This window comes from Octopus bimaculoides, chromosome 13 (assembly GCF_046866305.1).
Source record: "Octopus bimaculoides isolate indiv1 chromosome 13, ASM4686630v1, whole genome shotgun sequence".
NCBI lineage: Eukaryota > Metazoa > Mollusca > Cephalopoda > Octopoda > Octopodidae > Octopus > Octopus bimaculoides.
Window position 1 is genome coordinate 55089949 of NC_142940.1, and position 21161 is coordinate 55111109.

General features: G+C 40.6%; 1 protein-coding gene and 1 long non-coding RNA gene across 27 annotated transcripts in view; one reads left to right on the forward strand and one right to left on the reverse strand.

Moving 5' to 3' along the window:
* Positions 1 to 21161, forward strand: part of LOC128249301 (uncharacterized) — a 58589-nt gene that overhangs the window by 25826 nt on the left and 11602 nt on the right. For 3 of the 5 annotated variants that reach the window (XR_008265400.2, XR_016244050.1, XR_016244048.1), the window contains one exon: positions 8146 to 8404. This is a non-coding gene — a long non-coding RNA (uncharacterized LOC128249301). Of the gene's footprint in view, positions 1 to 8145; positions 8405 to 9741; positions 10074 to 10643; positions 10755 to 21161 lie in introns of those variants that run through there. The other 2 variants (XR_016244049.1, XR_016244052.1) reach the window with 2 other exon arrangements.
* LOC106867546 (proton channel OtopLc) overlaps positions 1 to 21161 on the reverse strand; it is a 271069-nt gene that overhangs the window by 6435 nt on the left and 243473 nt on the right. For 12 of the 22 annotated variants that reach the window (XM_089361836.1, XM_089361838.1, XM_089361833.1 and 9 more), the window contains 5 exons: positions 17388 to 17511; positions 16413 to 16524; positions 10069 to 10255; positions 8878 to 9038; positions 226 to 448 (listed from right to left, as the gene is read on the reverse strand). In XM_089361836.1, the coding sequence (XP_089217962.1) occupies positions 226 to 448; positions 8878 to 9038; positions 10069 to 10255; positions 16413 to 16524; positions 17388 to 17511 (807 nt within the window). Of the gene's footprint in view, positions 1 to 225; positions 449 to 8877; positions 9039 to 10068; positions 10256 to 16412; positions 16525 to 17387; positions 17515 to 21161 lie in introns of all 22 variants that reach the window. The other 10 variants (XM_089361834.1, XM_089361837.1, XM_089361832.1 and 7 more) reach the window with 1 other exon arrangement.

Genomic DNA, 21161 nt, shown 5'->3' on the forward strand with positions numbered 1-21161 from the left:
CGTCACATCACTATACTGAGTTAGCCTATTTTCATTTGTCTTGGCAACTCTGTATATGTTAAGTGTGTGAACTTAATCTCCACATGTAGGGGGGGGGGGGGTCGATATTTAAGACGTGTATGTGTGAATGCGTAGGCTGGGAATGTTAGAACAGTGAGAGAATGTTAGAACAATGAATCAATGAGAAAAAATTTCAGCAAATCAGGCGTGGCTGTCGAAACTTACCATTGTCTTGATTGAATGAGTATTCAGAGCCATTGCCGCTACCGGTGTAGGTCAATGGTTCTGCTTCTGGTGCTGCGTGGACTTTATTTTCTTTGATGCTTGTATGTTCATGGATCTCTCTAATGGTCTCCTTCACCAGATCACGCGTCCAGACACTCAGGTTCGTTCCAACCATGTGCATCAGACCGAAACGTGCAATTGCTTTATAACTTTGGATACACATCTGCAAAGAGAGAGAGAGATTCCTCTGTTAGGTGTGTTATTTTTTTACTACCCACAAGGGGCTACACACAGAAGGGACAAACAAGTGCAGACAAACGGATTAAGTCGATTACATCGACCCCAATGCGTAACTGGTACTTATTTAATCGACCCCGAAAGGATGAAAGGCAAAGTCGACCTCGGCGGAATTTGAACTCAGAACGTAGCGGCAGACGAAATACCGCTAAGCATTTCGCCCGGCGTGCTAACGATTCTGCCAGCTCGCCGCCTTTAGGTGTCCTCTGTTAGGTGTGTGGTGGGTTTTATCTAGCATTCTTTCTCATCCATGTGTATGTGTGAGTGTGTGTGTGTGTGTGCTTGTTCATGTGTGTGTGTGTATGTGCACACACACACATATACACACACTTGCACAAATACTTGTATACATACATTGAATGCAAACAAATATTATGGTTCCAAGCACTAACTCGGAATATCAACTAACTTGGATAATAAGCTATTTAACCTATGGCAGCATAGAAAGATGGGACATAGAATGATGAAACGATGATATATAGTTGCTGTGTGGTAAGTAGCTTGCTTACCGACCACGTGGTTCCGGGTTCAGTCCCACTGCGTGGCACCTTGGCCAAGTGATTTCTACTATTGCCTTGGGCCGATATACATACATACATACATATATATATATATATATATATATATATATATATATGTATGCGTGTGTGTTTGTCCTCCCAACATTGTCAACCGATGCTGGTGTGTTTATGTTCCCGTAACTTAGCTGTTCGACAAAAGAGACTGATAGAATAAGTACTAGGCTTACAAAGAATAAGTCCTGGGGTCGATTTGGTCGACTAAAGGCGGTGCTCCAGCATGGCCGCAGTCAAATGACTGAAACAAGTAAAAGAATAAAAGCACATATATATATATATATATATATATGGGAGAATATACAAAAAATAACAACAGACGAGGACAGGTGGTGTAAATAACAAAAGTATATATTAGTATGACGCTCGGGAATACGGAAAGTCTTTGACGTTTCGAGCTACGCTCTTCAACAGAAAGAATACGGAGACAAGGAGAAAAACACGGAGAAAAAAAATTGAATAGTGTTCAGTCAACGGTCAATCATAATAATGGCCGATCATAACAATGACTGACCGGAAGTTAGAAATTCTTATTTCAGGAGAGCTAAGAAAGGGGGAGATAACAAACGGTGATCGGGAACGAGGGGCTGTGTGTGGGAGGTAGACTGCTGGTGATCTTGACGTATGTAGTGTGAAAATGGGGGAAGGGAGAAAGGAAGAAAGTAGTTGGTCAGTTGTAGTGTGTGCGTGGTGTGATGCGAGGGTATTGGTGTGGTGTGCGTGGTGTGATGCAAGGGTATTGGTGTGGTGTGATGTGAGGGTGTTGGGAGGTGGGGAAGACATGGGTGGAGTGTGGGGTAGAGGTAGGGGTATGTGGGTAGGGTGGGGTATGTGGGTAGGGGTGGGTGGTGGGTGTAAGGAATTGGATGGGGTGGAGTGGGAAGGTAGAGTAGGAGTGAGTTGGGGTGTGGTGGGATGAGCTTATGAGGGGGTGTTGACGAGGAGGGAGAAGGGGAAGGTGGATGTAAGAGAGGGGGAAGATGGGTATGGGAGGGGAGAGGAAGAGAGGAGAGAGGGTGGGTATAAGAGAGGGAAGGGGGATTGAGAGAGGGGGAAGGTGGGTATGGGGGGAGAAAGAGAGGAAGAGAAAGAGAGGAAGAGAAAGAGAGTGAGAGAGAGGGAAGAGGGGTATGGGGGGGAAGAAGAAAGGAAGAGAAAGAGAGTGAGAGAGAGGGGAAGAGAGTGAGAGAGTAAGGGTGAGAGAGTAAGGGTGAGAGAGTAAGAGAGTAAGAGTGTAGAGAGTAGGAGAGTAAGAGTGTAGAGAGTAAGAGTGAGAGAGGGGGAGTACGGGAGAGGGGGGAGGGGGGAGTACGAGAGAAGAGAGTGAGAGAGAGTGAGAGAGAGTAAGAGAGAGGAGAGAAAGAGTAGGGGTGAAGAGAAGTGGGAGTGGAGAGAAGTATGAAGAGAGGTACAAAGAAGTAGGAGTCGGAGCAGGAGGTGGGGGAGGGGAGAGATGGGTGGTAGGAGGGAGGGTGGGGGAGAGAGACAGGAGGAGGGGGTTAGATGAAGAGTGGAGGGGAGTTGAGCCCATGTGGCGCAAAGGAGCGAAGATAGAAGATTAACCCCTGTTCACGGCGCAAACGGGAGTCCGGATGGCCCCTGTGCATGGACAATCCAAACACCGACAGGTGTTGCCGCAAGGAGTGGCCGGCAGAACGGAAGTGGCGTGACACCGGGGTGTCATTGCCGACGTTGATATCTCGGAGGTGTTCCGCGAATCGGTCGGCCAGGCGCCGCCCCGTTTGTCCGATGTACAGGGATTGGCAGAGAGAGCAGGAGAGGCAATATATGATGTTGGTAGACGTGCAGGTGAAGGAGTCGGTGATGCGATAGGGTCGGTGATGGGTGCTGGTGAGGAGGGTGGTGTTGGAGAGGTAAGGGCAAGTGCGGCAGCGTGGACGGGAGCAGGGGAAAGAGCCAGGTTGGGAGGTTGGGTTGGGGAAGAAGCTGTGGACCAAGAGGTCCCGTAGGTTGTGGGCTCGTTTGAAGGAGGGGAGGGGTCGATTAGGGAAGATGTGGGCGGTGGAGGGGTCGGACTGGAGGCGCCGAAAAGCTCGGAGAATGGAGCGTTGGAGGGGTAGGGTGGTGGGATGGTAGGTGAGGGGAAAAGGGAGGCGGGAAACGGCAGGGCGGGTTCGGGGGGAGAGAGCAGATGCACGGTCCACAGAACGTGCTCTGGCAAGGGCGGTGTGGATGGTGGTGGGTGGATATCCACGCAGGCTAAAGTGGTGAGCCATGAGTTGAGACTGAGTCTCAAAGTCATGGCTGTCGCTACAAAGTCTGCGTAGACGGAGGAATTGGGAATAGGGGATGGAAAGTTTTGTGTGTCTAGGGTGGGAGGAGGAGATGTTGAGATAGGAGTGTGAGTCTGTGTGTTTGTAGTGGATGGAGGTGCTAAGGGCGGAGTGGAGGATGCTGACCGAAATGTCGAGAAAGGGGACAGAGGTGTCAGAGACAGTACAGGAGAAGTGGAGGGCAGGATGGAAAGATTGAACGAAAGAGAGGAACGAGTCAAGATGTTCGCGGGAGAGAGAGGTGGCACCGATACAGTCGTCGATATACCGACCGTATAGTTCGGGAGTGGGACCAGTGAAACTGGAGAATATTTGGGCCTCAACATAACCAACGAAGAGGTTCGCGTAGTTGGGGCCCATTCTCGTCCCCATGGCCACTCCCGAGACCTGCTGGTAGATATCTCCCGCGAACGAGAAGCAGTTGAGAGATAGGACAAGTTCGGCCAGACGAATGAGTGTGGAGGTGTCGGGTTGTGGGTTGGGGCGTTGGTCTAGAAAAAACTTCAGGGCACACAGCCCCTCGTCGTGGGGGATCACTGTATAGAGGCTCTGGATGTCTAGAGTGAAGAGAAGCTTAGAAGGGCCGGGAGGGAAAGAGAAAGAGTTGAATAGACGAAGCGCGTGGTTAGTGTCATGAATGTGGGAAGGGAGAGAAGCCACTAGGGGGGCGAGGACCCGGTCTAGGTATTTTGAGATAAGCTCGGTGGGGCAGTTGCAGGCGGAGACGATGGGGCGGCCAGGGTTGTTCGGTTTATGGATCTTGGGGAGGAAGTAAATGGTGGGGGTGCGTGGGGTGCGAACAATAAGGTTGGAGGCGGTGGCGGGGAGATGGGAGGAGAGGATGAGGTCATGGATAGTGGAGGACACAGTCTGTTGGTAGCTGGGCGTGGGGTCGGAGGGCAGAGGGCGGTAGAATGAGGTATCTCGAAGTTGACGGAGAGCTTCGGCCTCGTAGAGGTCCGCGCGCCATACTACCACGGCTCCACCCTTATCAGCCGGTTTTATGATGATGTCCGTGCGGCGTCGGAGGGATCGAAGGGCCGAGAGTTCGGCTGGGGAGATGTTGAGTCGAGATGGACGCCTGGAAAAGTTAAACCGGCCCACAGCGCGTTGGCAGGCGCCCGCGAAAAGATCAACTGCCTGGAACTGGCCAGGAGCAGGCGTCCACTGGGATGGTCGTCGGCCCAGGTCAGTGAAGCAGTCCTCGTTGGGTGCGGGTGGTGTGTTATGGAAAAACGCACCCAACCTAACGCGGCGCACAAAGCTGTGGACATCAGCACGGGTTTGAAATTCCTTGCAGGATGGAGTGAGTGGGATGAAGCGCAGACCCCTATTGAGGACGGAGCGCTCCGCCTCAGAGAGAGGAAGATCTGGGGGAATGGTAACGACAGGCTGAAGTGGAGAAGGGGTGGGTGGAATAGAAGTAGGAGGGGATGAAGTAGGGTTAGGAGGGGCGGTCGGGATGGTGGAGGGCTGGGAGGGAGGGGGTGGAGTGTGTGTGGGAGAGGCAGGGTGGTTGGGTGTGGGTGGGGAATGCACATCAGGGAGGTAGAAGGGTGGTGGAGGGGTTGGGGTAGTGGCATCGGGTGTAGAGGAATGGAGGAGTGAGTGAAGTTTGCGGAGCTTAGTGTCGGTAAGAAATGCATGAAAGAGATGATTAAGTTGAATGATAAAGCGCAATGTATTGTGAGCATGGGAGGGTGACAGAGAGGAGAAAAATATGGAAAAGGCTGGAGGAAGAAGGCGGTCGATAGTGTGGATTTTAGAGAGATTGGAGCGAATGGTGGCCCGCATAAGGCGGTAGGATGTGGTGCGGAGTATGGATAGAATGGTGGTAGAGGAGTGGAGAGTGGGGTGGAAATGGAGGCGGAAACCCTTAGGGATGAGGCGGTGATGTAAGCAGCGACTGAGAAACGTAATATGACTAGAGAAACGAGTCTTCTTGAATATGAGTAAGGAGAGTCGTATAGTAGGTTGAAAGTATAGAGAGGGAAGTGTGCGGAGGTATAGTTTTAGGCGGTTGTGGAGAGTGAGTTGGAAAGATTTGTAGTCAGGCATGATGGAACGAGAGAGAAAAGAAAATTAGACGTGGGAAGGAGAATTACAAAAGGTGTGGTGGAAAAAAAACACGCGTGATGAGAAAATTGGACGTGGAAAAAAGGAAAAAAAGAAAAAAAGGGGGGGAAAAAAACTGGAAAAAAAACTTTTTTTTACAGGTGTGGGGGAAAAAAAATAAAGGCATGAGGAGAAAAAACGAAAAAGGGGTTGTGAGAAGAAAATATATGCGAGATGGGAGAAAAAAACAAAGCAAAAAGGAAGATGGGACAATAGGGAGAAATGGGGTGACAGGGAGAGGAGAAAAGAAAGGGAGGGAGAAGAATACAAAGTAATAGGTGCAGATTAGAGAAGACAGATTAGGAACATCCAGAGTACGAAGAGACAGTAGGTGAAGGAAAGTAAGGTAAAAAAGGATGATAAAGGAGGTTTACAAAAGTGGAAAAGTTCAAAAGTTTTTTAGACGTCGTGGTATATTGAAGCGATTTCCAATCAGAAGATGGGTCCAGTGTAAATCCGTGGGTAGGAGAGGTGCAGCCGGAGGGTATAAAGTTCAGAATCAAACAGTCCAGATCCAGAAGGAAAGAAGGTAGAATCCAAAAGTTGGTAGTGTGTGATGAGAGGAGACAGGATTAGCTGGTGCGACCACGTGAGCGTGTATTATATGTGGGAGAATATACAAAAAATAACAACAGACGAGGACAGGTGGTGTAAATAACAAAAGTATATATTAGTATGACGCTCGGGAATACGGAAAGTCTTTGACGTTTCGAGCTACGCTCTTCAACAGAAAGAATACGGAGACAAGGAGAAAAACACGGAGAAAAAAAATTGAATAGTGTTCAGTCAACGGTCAATCATAATAATGGCCGATCATAACAATGACTGACCGGAAGTTAGAAATTCTTATTTCAGGAGAGCTAAGAAAGGGGGAGATAACAAACGGTGATCGGGAACGAGGGGCTGTGTGTGGGAGGTAGACTGCTGTATATATATATATATATACACACACACACACATACACTTGTGTGTATATGTACACGTGTGTAATGCATATACACATACATTTATGCATACACGCATGAAGACACCCACACACTCACACATACACACACCCACAGAAAGACAGACAAACAGAGATACAGCGTTTTGAATTTGATTTGCAAGAACTTTGATATGAAAACCATTTGTTGAAAGCAATACCATCGTATTTTGAGAGAGACACTCTCATTGGTAAAGGACCACTTGAGTTTTACCAATAAATCTCCCCCCCCCCATAAGAGTGGTGTGACCTTTTCATTGACTTTAATCTTTCAATATTTTATCAAATTGTTGGAAAAGGAGCCTGATGATGGTTACAAGTCTCATCTTTCTATTTAGGTTGTCAAGCATCAAATATGTTGTCATGTTGATGTTTTCTTTCATTTTATTTTTCATTGTCCATTTTAAAAATCTATGATCTTATTTTCATTTGTTTATTTATTTATTTTTTTGGTGGTGGTATAAAAATGTGTGCTTATAGTTTGTAGGTTATGTGTGTAAGTATGTATATGTGTATGGTGTGTAGTTTGTAGGTTGTGTGTGTGTGTGTACAAGTGTAGTTTGTGGGTATGTGTGTTTCTGCTTCGTGTTTGTATATGTGTGTATATGTGTGTGTGGTTGACCTTAGTGGACTTTAATCTTATAATATTCTCTTTCATTCTTGTATTGCTGTAGTGGTGAGTTGTAGCTATGAAGATGTTACACCATTTATTCGTTCCATGGCTTATGTGTGTGTGTGCGCGCAGGGTCCTGCATGTGTTGTCAGGACCTACTTCCAGTATGCATACAGCCTCCATAACCTGTCATAATGTTGGGTCTTTGAGTTGTTGGGAAATAAATTTTGATGTCACCATTGTTTATTGATCTATTGTATTTCTGTATGGCATGTTGTCTGTGTATGAATAACTGTGCATAAATAACTTGTATGAATAGCTGTATATGAATAAACTTTATTAGCTTACAGGAAATCGATAGTCACTTTGATGACTTTATCATGGTGGATGGAATTTGCTAAGTGATGGGTGTGTTTTCTATAGTTCACCCCCCTCCCGTCACACCCGCACAGAGTGGCACGTGACTTGGAAATACGAGTGCTGGCCTGACGATCATAGCGTCGCGGATTCGGTTCCCGGACTAGTGACGCATTGTGCCCTTCAGCCAGGCGCTTCATTTCACATCGCTGTCCAGAGTGTCTGCGTCTGCCCTTAACTACATAAGCACATAAAACATTAAACACATGGTAGATGTTACCCTGTAACATGCGAGTAGTGGACACTTTTGATCGCACACACACACACACGCGTGTGTTTGTGTTGTACGTGTATGTGCGCGCGCACGCGCACGCACACGTATTTGTGAATGTGTTTAAAGAAGGGAAAAGGAAGTATTAAAAAACCTAATTCAAAGTTGAAAATTTGATGGATCAAAGTAAAGTTAGAGTAGCTTCCCTTGTAATCACAAGTATCTCAGTCATTTGTAGTAACTTCCCCTCGACCACACACACACACACACACACACACGCACACACGCTTACGTGCGCGCTTAAGTGCGAGTGTATTAAGTATGTGAGCAGAGTAAAAGTAGCGCGACTAAAACTGTATTTTCTGTCATACAAGTTTTTCAGACCAAAATCATTTTCATTTTTTCATTCTATCTAGTTTCAGCTCATGAGCTGTGGCTATGCTGAGGCACCGCCATTTGAAAAGTATGGAACGCTTCACGAATCTGCGTGTCGTCCTTGCGCAGAAAATAAAAAGAAAGAAAGCGGCAGGACGCCTTTTACACGAAGAAAACTTCGGAGGACCAAATGTTCCAGGGAAAAAGCAACAGAATTTGGGAAAATGGTGCTGATGCTCGACTGTTTACACAAGATGCTACGTTGACTTGTATGCCGGAAAATACGATAATTAAGAGCAGGTGAGGAGTAGTAGAAGAAGGTAAAAGCATGAAGCAAAATGGGTGAGGGTGGGGGGTGGGATTTGTAATTTCCATGAGATAAGAAAGAAAAAAAGGAGCAGGTGTGGCTGTGTGATAAGCTTGGTTCCCCAGTAAATGTACTGGGGTCGAATTCATTCGACTAAAAAATTCCTCAAGCCGAAGCCCCAGCATGGCCGCAGTCTAATGACTGAAAAAAGTAAAAGATAAAGTAAGATATAACCAGGAGGGAGAGATGATGAAGAAGGAGTTAGAAACGAGAGGTGGGGATGAGGAGGTGGAGGGTGCATGAAGAGGAGCTGGAGAAGGAAAGAAATTCTCCAGCATTGTGACTTACCTTGGAATTAAGATTAAGAAAAAGATAAAGAGGGGAAAGATGGAAGAGAATGTGATAGAAAAGAAGGAAGTGTGTGTGTGTGTGTGTGTTGGGGGTGGTGGTTGGCAGTGTGACTTACCTTGGAATTAAGAAAGACAAAGTAGAGCTGTGCAAATGTGAATGTTAAATGCACAATTGGGAGCAGTCGCTGTAGGACGTTGATACAAGGGGACCGTAAGTCAAGCTCAAAGAACTCTCCAAACTGTAGTCCACTCTTTATCATACTTCCTATCCCAAAACCTGTAAAGATATACGACAACGACTGTGTTAGCTTTTATAGTAAACTCCGAAGACTTTTATATATATATATATATATATATATATATATGTCTAAGCAAAATATGACAAGGTAGAAAATGTATAAAATAATTTTATCATGAAGAGCATTTGAATACCGGTTTCAGTTTTTGCGACTTTTTCAACTTGGTGTAAAGCATGAAAAACAATTAAATTGTGGAAAAATGAAATGAAATGTTTTTTAAAAAATATTTCCATAGTTTTCAAATGCAAGGGACATTTTCCTTTTTTGTATGTCTGTCTCTGTCTCTCTCTCTATTACTCATGTATATACGCACGCACGCACGCACGCACATATATATGTAACATGGTATGATTATAAAGAGGGCAAATTTTAGCCATTTCTCTGCAGACTGTAAAAATGATGAACAACCTTAATCAATTTCCGAACCTTATTGGGTTCTCATCAGAGGCGTCCATATCATCCTGTCAGTCTCCAAAGAAACAAGCAATATATATATATATATATATGTGTGTGTGTGTGTGTGTGTGTGTGTGTGTGTGTGTGTGTGTGTGTGTGTGTGTGCGTGTATATATGTATGTATATATATATGTATGTGTAGTATATATAGATAATATAAATAATATATATATGTGTGTGTGTGTCTCTCTCTCTCTCTCTATATATATGCATATATGGGTACAGGACGTCACCAAGTGTGTCAACAACATGAAATACGAAAACAAACGAGTTAGATACGCAAACAACGTGAGAAAAAATGGAAACAGGACACGTAAACACAGAGAACGACCCTTCATCAGTTGTCGGCTGTCTATCTACTCATTTCGAGCATTTTGTATATACACACACACAAGTACAAATATGCGTATGTAAGGTCTGTATGTGTGGAAGAGAGAGAGAGAGAGAGAGAGAGAGAGAGAGAGAGAGAGAGAGAGAGATGGAAAGATAGATAGGTAGATAGATAGATAGATGGATAAATAAATAAAGAGATAGAGAAAGAAAATTACGTACCGACTGCGCCAAGTCGCAAGTAGAAACTTCCTGTATCGGTGATGGTTTTGTATCTCATGCGATAATGTAAATTGTCTTCTGATTTCCGAAATTTTGTCATTCCTCCGAGTGTCCGGGTGTGTAAAATGTAGACGTAGGCATACAATAAGAACATTATGCTCATTCCAAATAGATAGAAGTAGAAGCCCTGGCAAAAGACAAAAAATATATATAAATATATACATATAACGGTAAACAACCTCATCGTTGTTGTCGTCGTCGTAGTCGTCGACATCATCATCATCATCATTATTATTGCCATCGTCGTCGCTGTCGGCGGTACCACCACCGCCGCCGCCAACGCCACCGCCACTAAATACAAATAAAGTAGAGTCTCGGATCTAGGAACGTAGTTTAGGAATTTGTTTGTTGCTCCCGATACCAACCCGCCTGAGATCGCCTCTCGTTCTATGTGTTCCTCTTTTAAAGCCATCTAAATTGAAACCTTTCATTAAAATTTCAGTTTATGTTCCAAATATTAGCCTAATAAAGACAAAGTTTAAAAATTTTTTATTAAATTCTTCAAATTTAATTAGAGAAAAGCCAGTGCATTTCAGTGGAAATGTAGCAACAAATGGGTTTAAAATCTGATCCCCACCATAAAAAAAGAAAAAAAGAAAAAAGAAAAACAAAAGTCCAGAAAAACGGTAAGCAAGGGCAATAACTCAGTTGGGAATTTCCGGACAATACAAACAAGGAATGGGCATCCTTTTTCGAGAAGTAGGCCGCATGAGACATGACTCAACATCAGCTGTGCCGCATGAGACATGGCTCGTCATCGCTACTAAAAAAATTCAAGGTAATTTTTGGTAAGCTGTGCCATTCTGAAAGGTTGCCTACGACTGTTATAAACAGTGCAAATGTATTTGTGTGTGTGTGTGTGTGTGTGTGTGTCTTTGTATTTGTTCTTAATCCCGCTTGATAACCGTTAATGGTTTGTTTACAAGCCCGTAACTTAGCGTTTCGGCAAAAGAAACTGATAGAATAAATGCCAGGCTTAAAAAAAAGTGCAAAGGTCGATTTGTTCCACTAAACCCTTGAAGGCCATTGCCCCAGCATGGTCGCAGTTCAATAACTGGAAACAAGATAAAAAGATAAAAGATGTCTGTGTACACATATACACACGCACGCACGCGGTACGTAGAAATGAGAAAGCCTCACCATGTCTACAGAATCAAGGAATACATCATCAAAATGTCTACAACACCAAGGCTAAAAAAAATCGTCAGCCCCAATCCTCATGTTTATAAACAAGAAGTGTAACGCGTGATAAGGACTTACCCAGAAAGTAAATAATCACTCGACTGTCTAACGCTTGTGTCCCAACCACAAGGATGACAGAGAGATAACACTTGGCTATCGCTGTCAATCTGATTTATTGTACAGGTCAAACTGAGTAGATATAACGTATTTCTTATTGGTATCTCTCTCAGCTGCAGAAACTATAGAAAATATATATCTTTTGGTATTAATACTGATTCCATCGCTAATAATTAATTTTTAATAAGCCTGTTTGTTGGCTATTTGCGACACCACCGTCTGAAAGAAGCTGGTATTCTATATATATCGTAGCTGCGAGATTTGACAGGCATGCGGTGACTGGACTCCTTGCACTGATGATTTGCAGTAGGCTGAAATCACGTGATATAGGAATTCCGGCACCCATGACAGACGAATTCCGTCTGCAGCGATCTATATGTGTGCTTTTATGTACCAACCGTCTATATGTGAGGGTCTCTCAAGGCCTAAAACGCAGTATTCGGTCTTCGAAAAAAAGGTAATAATGTAAATTGAACTAGTATTCCGTCGGTTACGACGATGAGAGTTCCAGTTGATCTGATCAACGAAACAGCCTGCTCGTGAAATTAATGTGCAAGTCGCTGAACACTCCACAGACACGTGTTACCCGTAACGTTGTTCTCGGGGAGAACAGAATGCGACAAGGCTGGCCCTTTGAAATACAGGTACAACTCATTTTTGCCAGCTGAGTGGACTGGAGCAACGTGAAATAAAGTATCTTGCTCAAGGACACAACGCGTCATCGGGAATTGAACTCACGACCGATTCGTTTGACTAAGATTCTTCAAGGCGGTGCCCCAGCATAGCCGTAGTCTAATGACTGAAACAAGTAAAAGATAAAAAGATAAAGGATATTAGCGAATGAATCTTAACCATCTAAATCGACACATTAGTGAAATGAGTCTCCAACGGACAAATCGTCTGCCATAATAAGCTCTACTTCATTAAAATCTATATCAGCCTACTTTGGTTCAAAACAGTCAAGATAAATTCAAAATAAGCCTAGATCAAAGCAGTCTAGTTAGGATCAAGAGTCAAAATAAACCTAGTTAAGAGGAAATGGATCTAGTTAGGCTCGAGAGTAAGATAAAATCAAAATAAACCTAGTTAAGATGAAACTGAGCCTAGTTAAGATCAGATCTGTCCAGCGAAGATCAAACCAGCATTTCACGTGCAATAGCGTTCGTTACTTCAGTTCATCGTGTGTTCAAAGAACCAGGCATTTAAAGAAACATCTCCGTTAGTTTCTTTCTCATGATTCCTGCCTTAGGGTTTATTTGCTTACATACAGACTGCTGTCAGTAACGATGTTTTATCATTTTCTTGCCCTTTAGTTAACGTGTCATGTTGGATGAGATAAAAATATCTTGTCCGATAAATACAGTTGACATATAGCAAATTGAATTTATCGAACTCGTCAACGAACTCATATATTAGATGAGAACATAAATACATTATACGTGTATGAGAATATGCGTGTGTGTGTGTGTGTGAGTGTGTGTGTATGTGTATGTAAGTAGATACATCCGTAAGCACACACGCGCTCGAGCGCACGTGTGCGGCTGCATACATCTATGAACATTCATACATGTATAGTTGAGTATATGTTTAATAGTCTATTCACATATACAAATATACGTTTACGCCTATAAGCAAACTATCACAAACACATGCAAACACTCTCACACGCAGAATTGAGTGTATATATATATATATATATATATATATATATATATATATATATACTAGCAGCTAAATGGAAATATGAGTTTCTAGAAATTATTTTTGTCAGTAATTTTGACATAGATCATTATAAACAATCGAAAATATATCAACTATTGACAATCATAAAATATTTTCTAGTTTCCTAATAAAACGATGATTTTAAAATATAAGGCTCTCCTTTTCACACCGTATATTTTTATTCACACGCATAAACGGAGGTATACACGTGTGCGCGTACACTTATGCATACGCGCACGCGACATATACAGTAGAAGTTTCCATCAAACTCCAGATACCTGAAGTGGCGTCTTTCACCGACGAGGCGAAATCACGCCGAAACACAGTGTGTGATAGTCCAATGACGTCAATTGGAGCGTGATGTATCTTTGGACACGAAGTCTACAGGGAGAAATTTGCTCTCAAACAAATCCCTCAGCAAATACCAGTCACGTTCTGGTGTACAAAAGCCTGTTAAAACTAATGTTTCATATAATGTTGATCCTCGCTGCTTCGTATGTTTATAATGAACACACACACACATATACGCACTATCGCCATGTTGATATGTATCCTATTGTGTTTGTTTATTATTTTCTTTTGTTAAAATTTAGAACAATGAAATTAGTCATAACTTAACGTCGTATGACCTGAAGTAACAAGTATGTTCCTGAATTTCCCATTAAGTAAATTACTTTATATTAATAAAACGACTGAAGTAGAGACTTTAACCACATAAACATGTTGCATTACTAAATAAAAGGGCAATGAAAGGTAGTAAAATAGACCGTGCTTACAAATGTAGGTTAGCCCTAAGCTTCTCAGTTAAAGCATATTAAATATCACAACTGAACAAACCAGACGACAAAACAAGCCGGATACATTGTCTCTGTCAACTACGAGTATAGAAGTAAATTTGTTACGCTAGATTAGTTTAGAAGACTCGATCAAAGGATTTTCAATTAAAAATTTAGTTGAAAAACTTTTTGAAATATAATGTGATAAGTAAGACATCAATAAATGTTCTACTGTATCTTTTAATCTCTGTATGTGGAAAAGCTAAGCATTTTCAACGGAATACAAAAAGAATTTAGTTTGTGCAGTGATTTTTAAACAGAGGTACACTATCAGAAATATGTGAGGAAAGCGACAGCCGATTATATCGAACCCAAATCCTGACTACAATGATACTTATTGATTAGAAATTTTTTTTTCCCAAAGAAAAAAATTGATCCCAATATCGATTTCTATTGAAATAATCGTTTTCGATAAATTTTAATATTCGTATTTTCTTTGAAAGAGTTTTTTTTTAAATGAGTGCAAAAATGTCGAAAGTTTGCATTTCCCTGTTGACCTAATTTCATTATATTGCATAACAATGTAGTATAATACACGTAGTAATCCAAGAGGAGGTAGAATTCCAGGAATTTGGCGGTTATGCAGATAACACGTGGTCCTCCTCGCTCCCTGTCTTTTCCCACCTTTCCGATGAAAGACCATAGTCCGAAACGTTAAAGATATCTCTGCTTTATTTTCTCCAAGCGTTAAAACCCGTTGTCAAAATATTCTTGCCTCTGTTCGCTCATTGGCTTACAAATGCATACACAATATATATATATATATATATATATATATATATATATATATATAGATATACAAAACATATACAAAACATATATATATATATATATATATATATATATATATATATATATATATATATATATATATATATATAAAATCTTATTTAAATACATATAGACATACATTTGATGGATACAAACGACAATATACTGACTCTCACACAACAGCCAGCGCTTCGGTAACAAATCTCTTACAAATCTCAACCACACCATATTACATCTTGGAGTTTGTGATTCTTAAGTAAAACATTCTGGGTTTGGAAATAATGGCAGCATCTGTGTCGTGTGTTGATGGTCGTGAGGGGAAGGACACAGGGAGAAGAAAGACCTTGATTTAATTACATTGGCAACTAGGATATCTGTGCGTGTATGTTTATGTGGCTGCGTGTTACGGTCCACCTCTGACGTATGTTGTAGTACGTGGCGGTGTTGACGGTGTATCTTGTTCTTATTGGTGATGAGTTGATGTTTGTGTGTGTGAGTGTGTTGGGATCTCTGTTGCTGTTGTGTGTGTGTGTGTTAGGGTTTATGTTGTTGATGTGTGTGTGCGTTAAGTTAGTGTTTGTGTTGGTGATGTGCCTGTCAGCGCTGTTAATGCTGATGTCATTGTTTATGGTCTCCCTTGGATAAAGTTCATGTTGAGAGACAGCTGTAAGGCAAACTAACTTACATCTTGATGAACTACACGCACCCCCCACTCTCTCCCACACATACGCACAATACATACAATACACACGTAAACACGCATTTTCACATGTAGATATACAAAACATATTTTCACACACACAGGTCTTCTCTTTTAACATAGGCACTTCCATCCACACACTTATATTCACGAACCCCTCGCCACACAAATATATCAGCTCATATTCCCATACATATACGCTACTTAATCTCACACATATACATACAGTTCCTCTTACATACTTACACACACACGCTTGTCCGTCCCTATTTACCGTACATTAGCGACCAACCCATCATATCTTACACGTTCCAGTGTAACATTTTATAAACTACAAAAACACCAACAGCCATTTCATTAATGATTTCAAAATTCTGGCCCAAGGCCAGAGATTTTAGGGGTGGGGTTAAGTCGTTTACATCGACCCCAGTGTTCAACTGGTGCTTATTTTATTGACTCCCCCACCTAAAGGATGAAGGGCAAAGTCGACCTCGGCAAAATTTGAACTCAGAACGTAAAGGACAAAATCAGGCTATGCAATTTTTCCGGTGCGGTAACGACTCGACCAACTTTTATTTTTCGCGTTTTGAGATGTAATACGGAACTAGTGCCAATGTTGCTTTGTTTTAATTAAAAAAACTACTTGTTGATGCTCACGGATAAAAGTGAAACAATATAAAAGTGAAACTATTTATAACTGTTACTCAGTCGAATGTTTCACTTTTATTCTTCGAGTTTTGAGACGTAATACGGAACCAGTACCAATGTTGCATGATTTTAACCCCACAAAAATTACATGTTGACATTCACGGAGTCTCATAGTATTACCATGTAAAATTTGATTTTATTTGGTTGAGCGTTTGAGAATGCATTGGCCTATTTCTTCATAACTGTCCTTGTGAATTCCTAAGAGTAATTGGTTTAAGTGAAGAAGAGTTTGAGAAAGACGTACTCACCTCAAAAAGGAACGGATGTGGTTTAGAGAAAACCTCAGATATTGGTATGACAGCTCCCATTACTGTCAAAAACATTCCATAGATGCCACTCAGGTTTGCCATAATACTATCACTGTGAATATAACAAAAATATTTAAGTGTTATGTCAGGTTTATCTAACATACAATAGATTTGTTGTTGTTATGTTGCGTTTAAGTAACATATTGCGAACTAGTTGGCTCGGTTTAAGTAACAAATAGGATTCTAGCTATGTTGTTACGTCAGGTTAGTCAATGTACTCCAGATTAGTTTTTATGTCAAGTGTGGCTAATATTATAGACAGGTTGTCATATCGTCAGGTTTAGGTAACATATTAAAGATTGGATGTATATATATATATATATATATATATATATATATATATATATATATATATATATATATATATATATATAATACATACATATAATATAAATATATATATGTATGTGTGTATATATATATGTATACATATGTGTATACATAAGTATATAGATATATGTGTGTGTATATATATATATATATATATATATATATATATATATATATATATATATATATATATATATATATATACATATTTATATATATATAATATATACGTATATAACATATATATTTGTATATATATATACATATATATAAATGATATATATATATATATAATATATGTGTATATATATGTATATATATGTATATGTATATATATAATATATATATATAATAGATATGTGTGTGTGTATTGTGATATATATATATATATATATATATATATATATATATATATATATATATATATATATACTGTTGCTGTTAAAGTGTAGTATATGAAGTACACTTAGTACAAGTAGATGCATGTAATACTGCTACAAAAAGACTATACACGCCCGAGATATAGCTATATGAGACGCGAGATATATGAAACACAATATATATATATATATGAAGCGTACTTACAAAAGCAGTTCTCTGGCGGTCGGTGGTGGTCGGCTGGATCTTCGTCTGAATGATGGGGATGATGGTTCGCTATCGAACTTCGCCAAATGTCGTGTGCTATCATCTTCACATTCATGGCCGATCCCTACTGACGAAAAATAAACAATTGCTTAATACCAATACATTACTGCATAAATGTCGATACGGACGTTCCTTTTCCCACAACTGTATTTATTTGTTTATAATGGTGAACAGATTTTGTTCTCGTGTGAACAGCAGAAACTTCAGCAACTTCTCAAATGGAGGAAGTCACAGGTGTCATTCCTCGCCCCCTTTCACATGCTGTGTGTGTGGTGAAGGAAAATAGGGATTAATTAAATCCAGGCGAATACCTCATTAAGCACTCTGTGGTAATAGAACCTGGCTAACTAAATTGTCCAGTTAGTATATGTTGTTACTGTTTTCCCGAGACCAGGTACAATTTGTAAATCCGTGGTAGAACGCCAGTTATATTCGGTGCATTAATCGCAGAGTAGATTAGGAAAAACATAAAGAATGAAGATGCAGCTTCAACGATTTATTTAGCTTACACGCGTTTCGAATAGCCTGGCACAATGCAAGCGTTGCACATTATAGTATGCTTATTTAGTCTACCCGTCATTTGATCGATTTAATTGCAAGAAATACAGAGCAGGTAACAGCCAAGTTATTCTTTTGTACATTTAGACCCCCCCTCCAATATAATAGGTGCAAAACAAAGGGAAGAAAATAGTACTCGAACCCCAGAGGTAGAGTAAAATAGTATTTTATTGAGGCTGGGAAGACTTCACAACTTGGTGACTGTCTAATGAGTAACAGCTTGGTGAGTCTCTTTAGCTTCAATAAAATACTTTATATATATATATATATATATATATATATATATATATATATATATATATATATATATATATATACGTCTGTGTCTGCGTGCTCGCGTGAATGTGTGTGTGTGTGTGTGTGTGTGTATATATATATATACAGCCCCTCCCCTCCCCTCCCCGCCCAGTCCCATCCCGCCAGTACTTCCAGTATGTGTGCAAATCTGAGAGGAATTAAGGGATCTCAAGAAAGATCCGTAAACTTCTGATTCCTCCCCCCTACCAACCACTCCACCCCACCCCCGTCTGTACAAAGATAAATACTGATATACCAAGGTCAAATGTCACAGACACCTCAATTATAGTAATGATCGGGTAGGGGAGACGAGTGGGGGTTACTATGACAACACTGCTATTCCAACGGGGACACGTTTTCTAACCATTCCCACGCCAAACGGACAACCCCACCCATCATTCTCTGTACATGGGATGTTCGTGGAAGTGTGTGTGTGTGTGTGTGTGTGTGGATTCGTATCTTAGAAATGTTGAGAAAATTCTGCCGAGTTACATAGAGGTGGTGGTGGTGGTGGACTGACAAAACGGACAGGTAGATGGATAGGCAACACTGACAGAGAGATTGATATATAGAAAGATAGATAGACAGATGGATAGATAGATAGGCAGATAGATAGATAGATAGATAGATAGATAGAGATAGATAGATAGATATATAGATGGGGAGATGTATAGATAGACAGACAGGTAGATGGATAGATAGGTAGATAGATAGATAGATGGATGGATAGATATATAGATAGATGGATATATAGATAGATGGATATATATATATATATATATATATATATATATATATATATATATATATATATATAAGTGCGTGTGTGTGTGTGTGTGTTTGTGTATAGATAGGTAGATGGATAGATGGATATATAGATGGATATATATATATATATATATATATATATATAGATGCATAGATGTATAGATAGATAGACATATATGTAGATAGATAGAGGGATGGATAAATAGGTAGATAGATAGATAGGTAGGTAGACAGAGAGATACTACACATTTCTATAGTCGTACATGAATATATGGTTAAATGGGGAAATAGAATTATAGATAGATGTATGAGTTACGGGGACGTAAACGTACCAACATCGGTTGTCAAGGGATGGTGGGGAGACAAATACAAACACATACACATATATACGGTGGGCTTCTTTCAGTTTCTGTCTAACAAATCCACTCACAAGGCTTTGGTCGGCCCGATGTCATAGCAGAAGACACTTGCTCAAAGTGCCACGTAGTGGGACTGAACCCGGAACCGTGTGGTTGGAAAGCAAGCTACTTACCACACAGCCACGCCTGTGTCTGTCTATCTATCTATCTATCTATCTATCTATCTATCTATCTATATATATATATATATATATATATATATATATATATATATATATATATATATATATATATATATATATATATATACATATATATATATATATATACATATATATACATATATATATATATATATATATATATATATATATATATATATATATATATATATATATATATCGGGCTGACCAAAGCCTTGTGAGTGGATTTGGTAGACGGAAACTGAAAGAAGCCTGTCTTTGTGTCTGTGTTTGTCCCCTCCTCACCATCGTTTGACAACCGATGTTTACGTCCCTGTAACTTAGCGCTTTGGCAAGAGAGGCCAATAGAATAAGTACCAGGGTTACAAAGAATAAGTCTTGGTGTCGATTTCTTCGACTAAAAGGCAGTGCTCCAGCATGGCCGCCGTCAAATGACTGAAACAAGTAAAAGGATAAAAGAATATATATATATATATATAAATATATATATAAATATATATATATATATATATATATATACACACATACATATATATATAGACAGACAGACTGACAGATAGGTAGGTAGATACTTAAACAGGATAGAGACATATACAGAGACATAAACAGCTAGAAATATAGACAGGCAGAAATATAGGCAGAGGGTGAGAGAGAGAGAGAGAGAGAGAGAGAGAGAGAGAGAGAGAGAGAGAGAGAGAGAGAGTGAGAGAGAGAGAGATAGAGAGAGATAGAGGGAGAGAGAGATAGAGAGAGAGAGAGAGAGACAGATAGATAGATAGATAGATAGAGAGAGAGAGAGAGAGAGAGAGAGAGAGAGAGAGAGAGAGCGTGAGCTTTTAACAACCAGTCAAATAACCAGAGACAGAGTGATTGGAAAGGGTTATCTCGGATGAGATTTTAATCCCGTCTGGACCCACTTGTTTACTGATGCATTTAGGGGCTATTCATCTGTCTGTGCTATCTTGATTCCTTGCGATACTGGGGACTAAATGAAAATTCGTGAACTCTGAACACCAAGTATATAGGACGGAGGAATTGTTAAAGCTATCATAATGGGACTTCCTGTGTGCTGCGATAAGGGCTGAAGCGTGATGGAGGGAGAGCATGGCGGGAGAGAGCGAGACTAATGAAAGAAGATGGAGAAAAACACTTGTCAATGAATAAATGCATCACGATGGCTTGCAAACTTGCTGAGGCAGTTATGAAAGGCTCTCAAGTTCAAACGCTCAGAAAAACTGACGGAAGTGGTCTTGTTCAATCAGGACGATGCTCCAGCACACAAGTCTTTGCTTTCAATGGTTGCGGTGCATGACCGTGGCTTTGAGTTGGTAGATCACCCTCCATATTCTCCTGATTTGGCCTCATCTAACTATCATCTCTTCTCCAGCATAGGGGGCTATGTTGAAGAATAAATCTCATTTGGTCACATTCCAAGAGAATATCTTGTTCAGCCTATGACCTTTCAATCGACCCTCGTATTAAAGATCATTTCGCAAGCAATGTATGATTAATTTAGATATGATCTAATA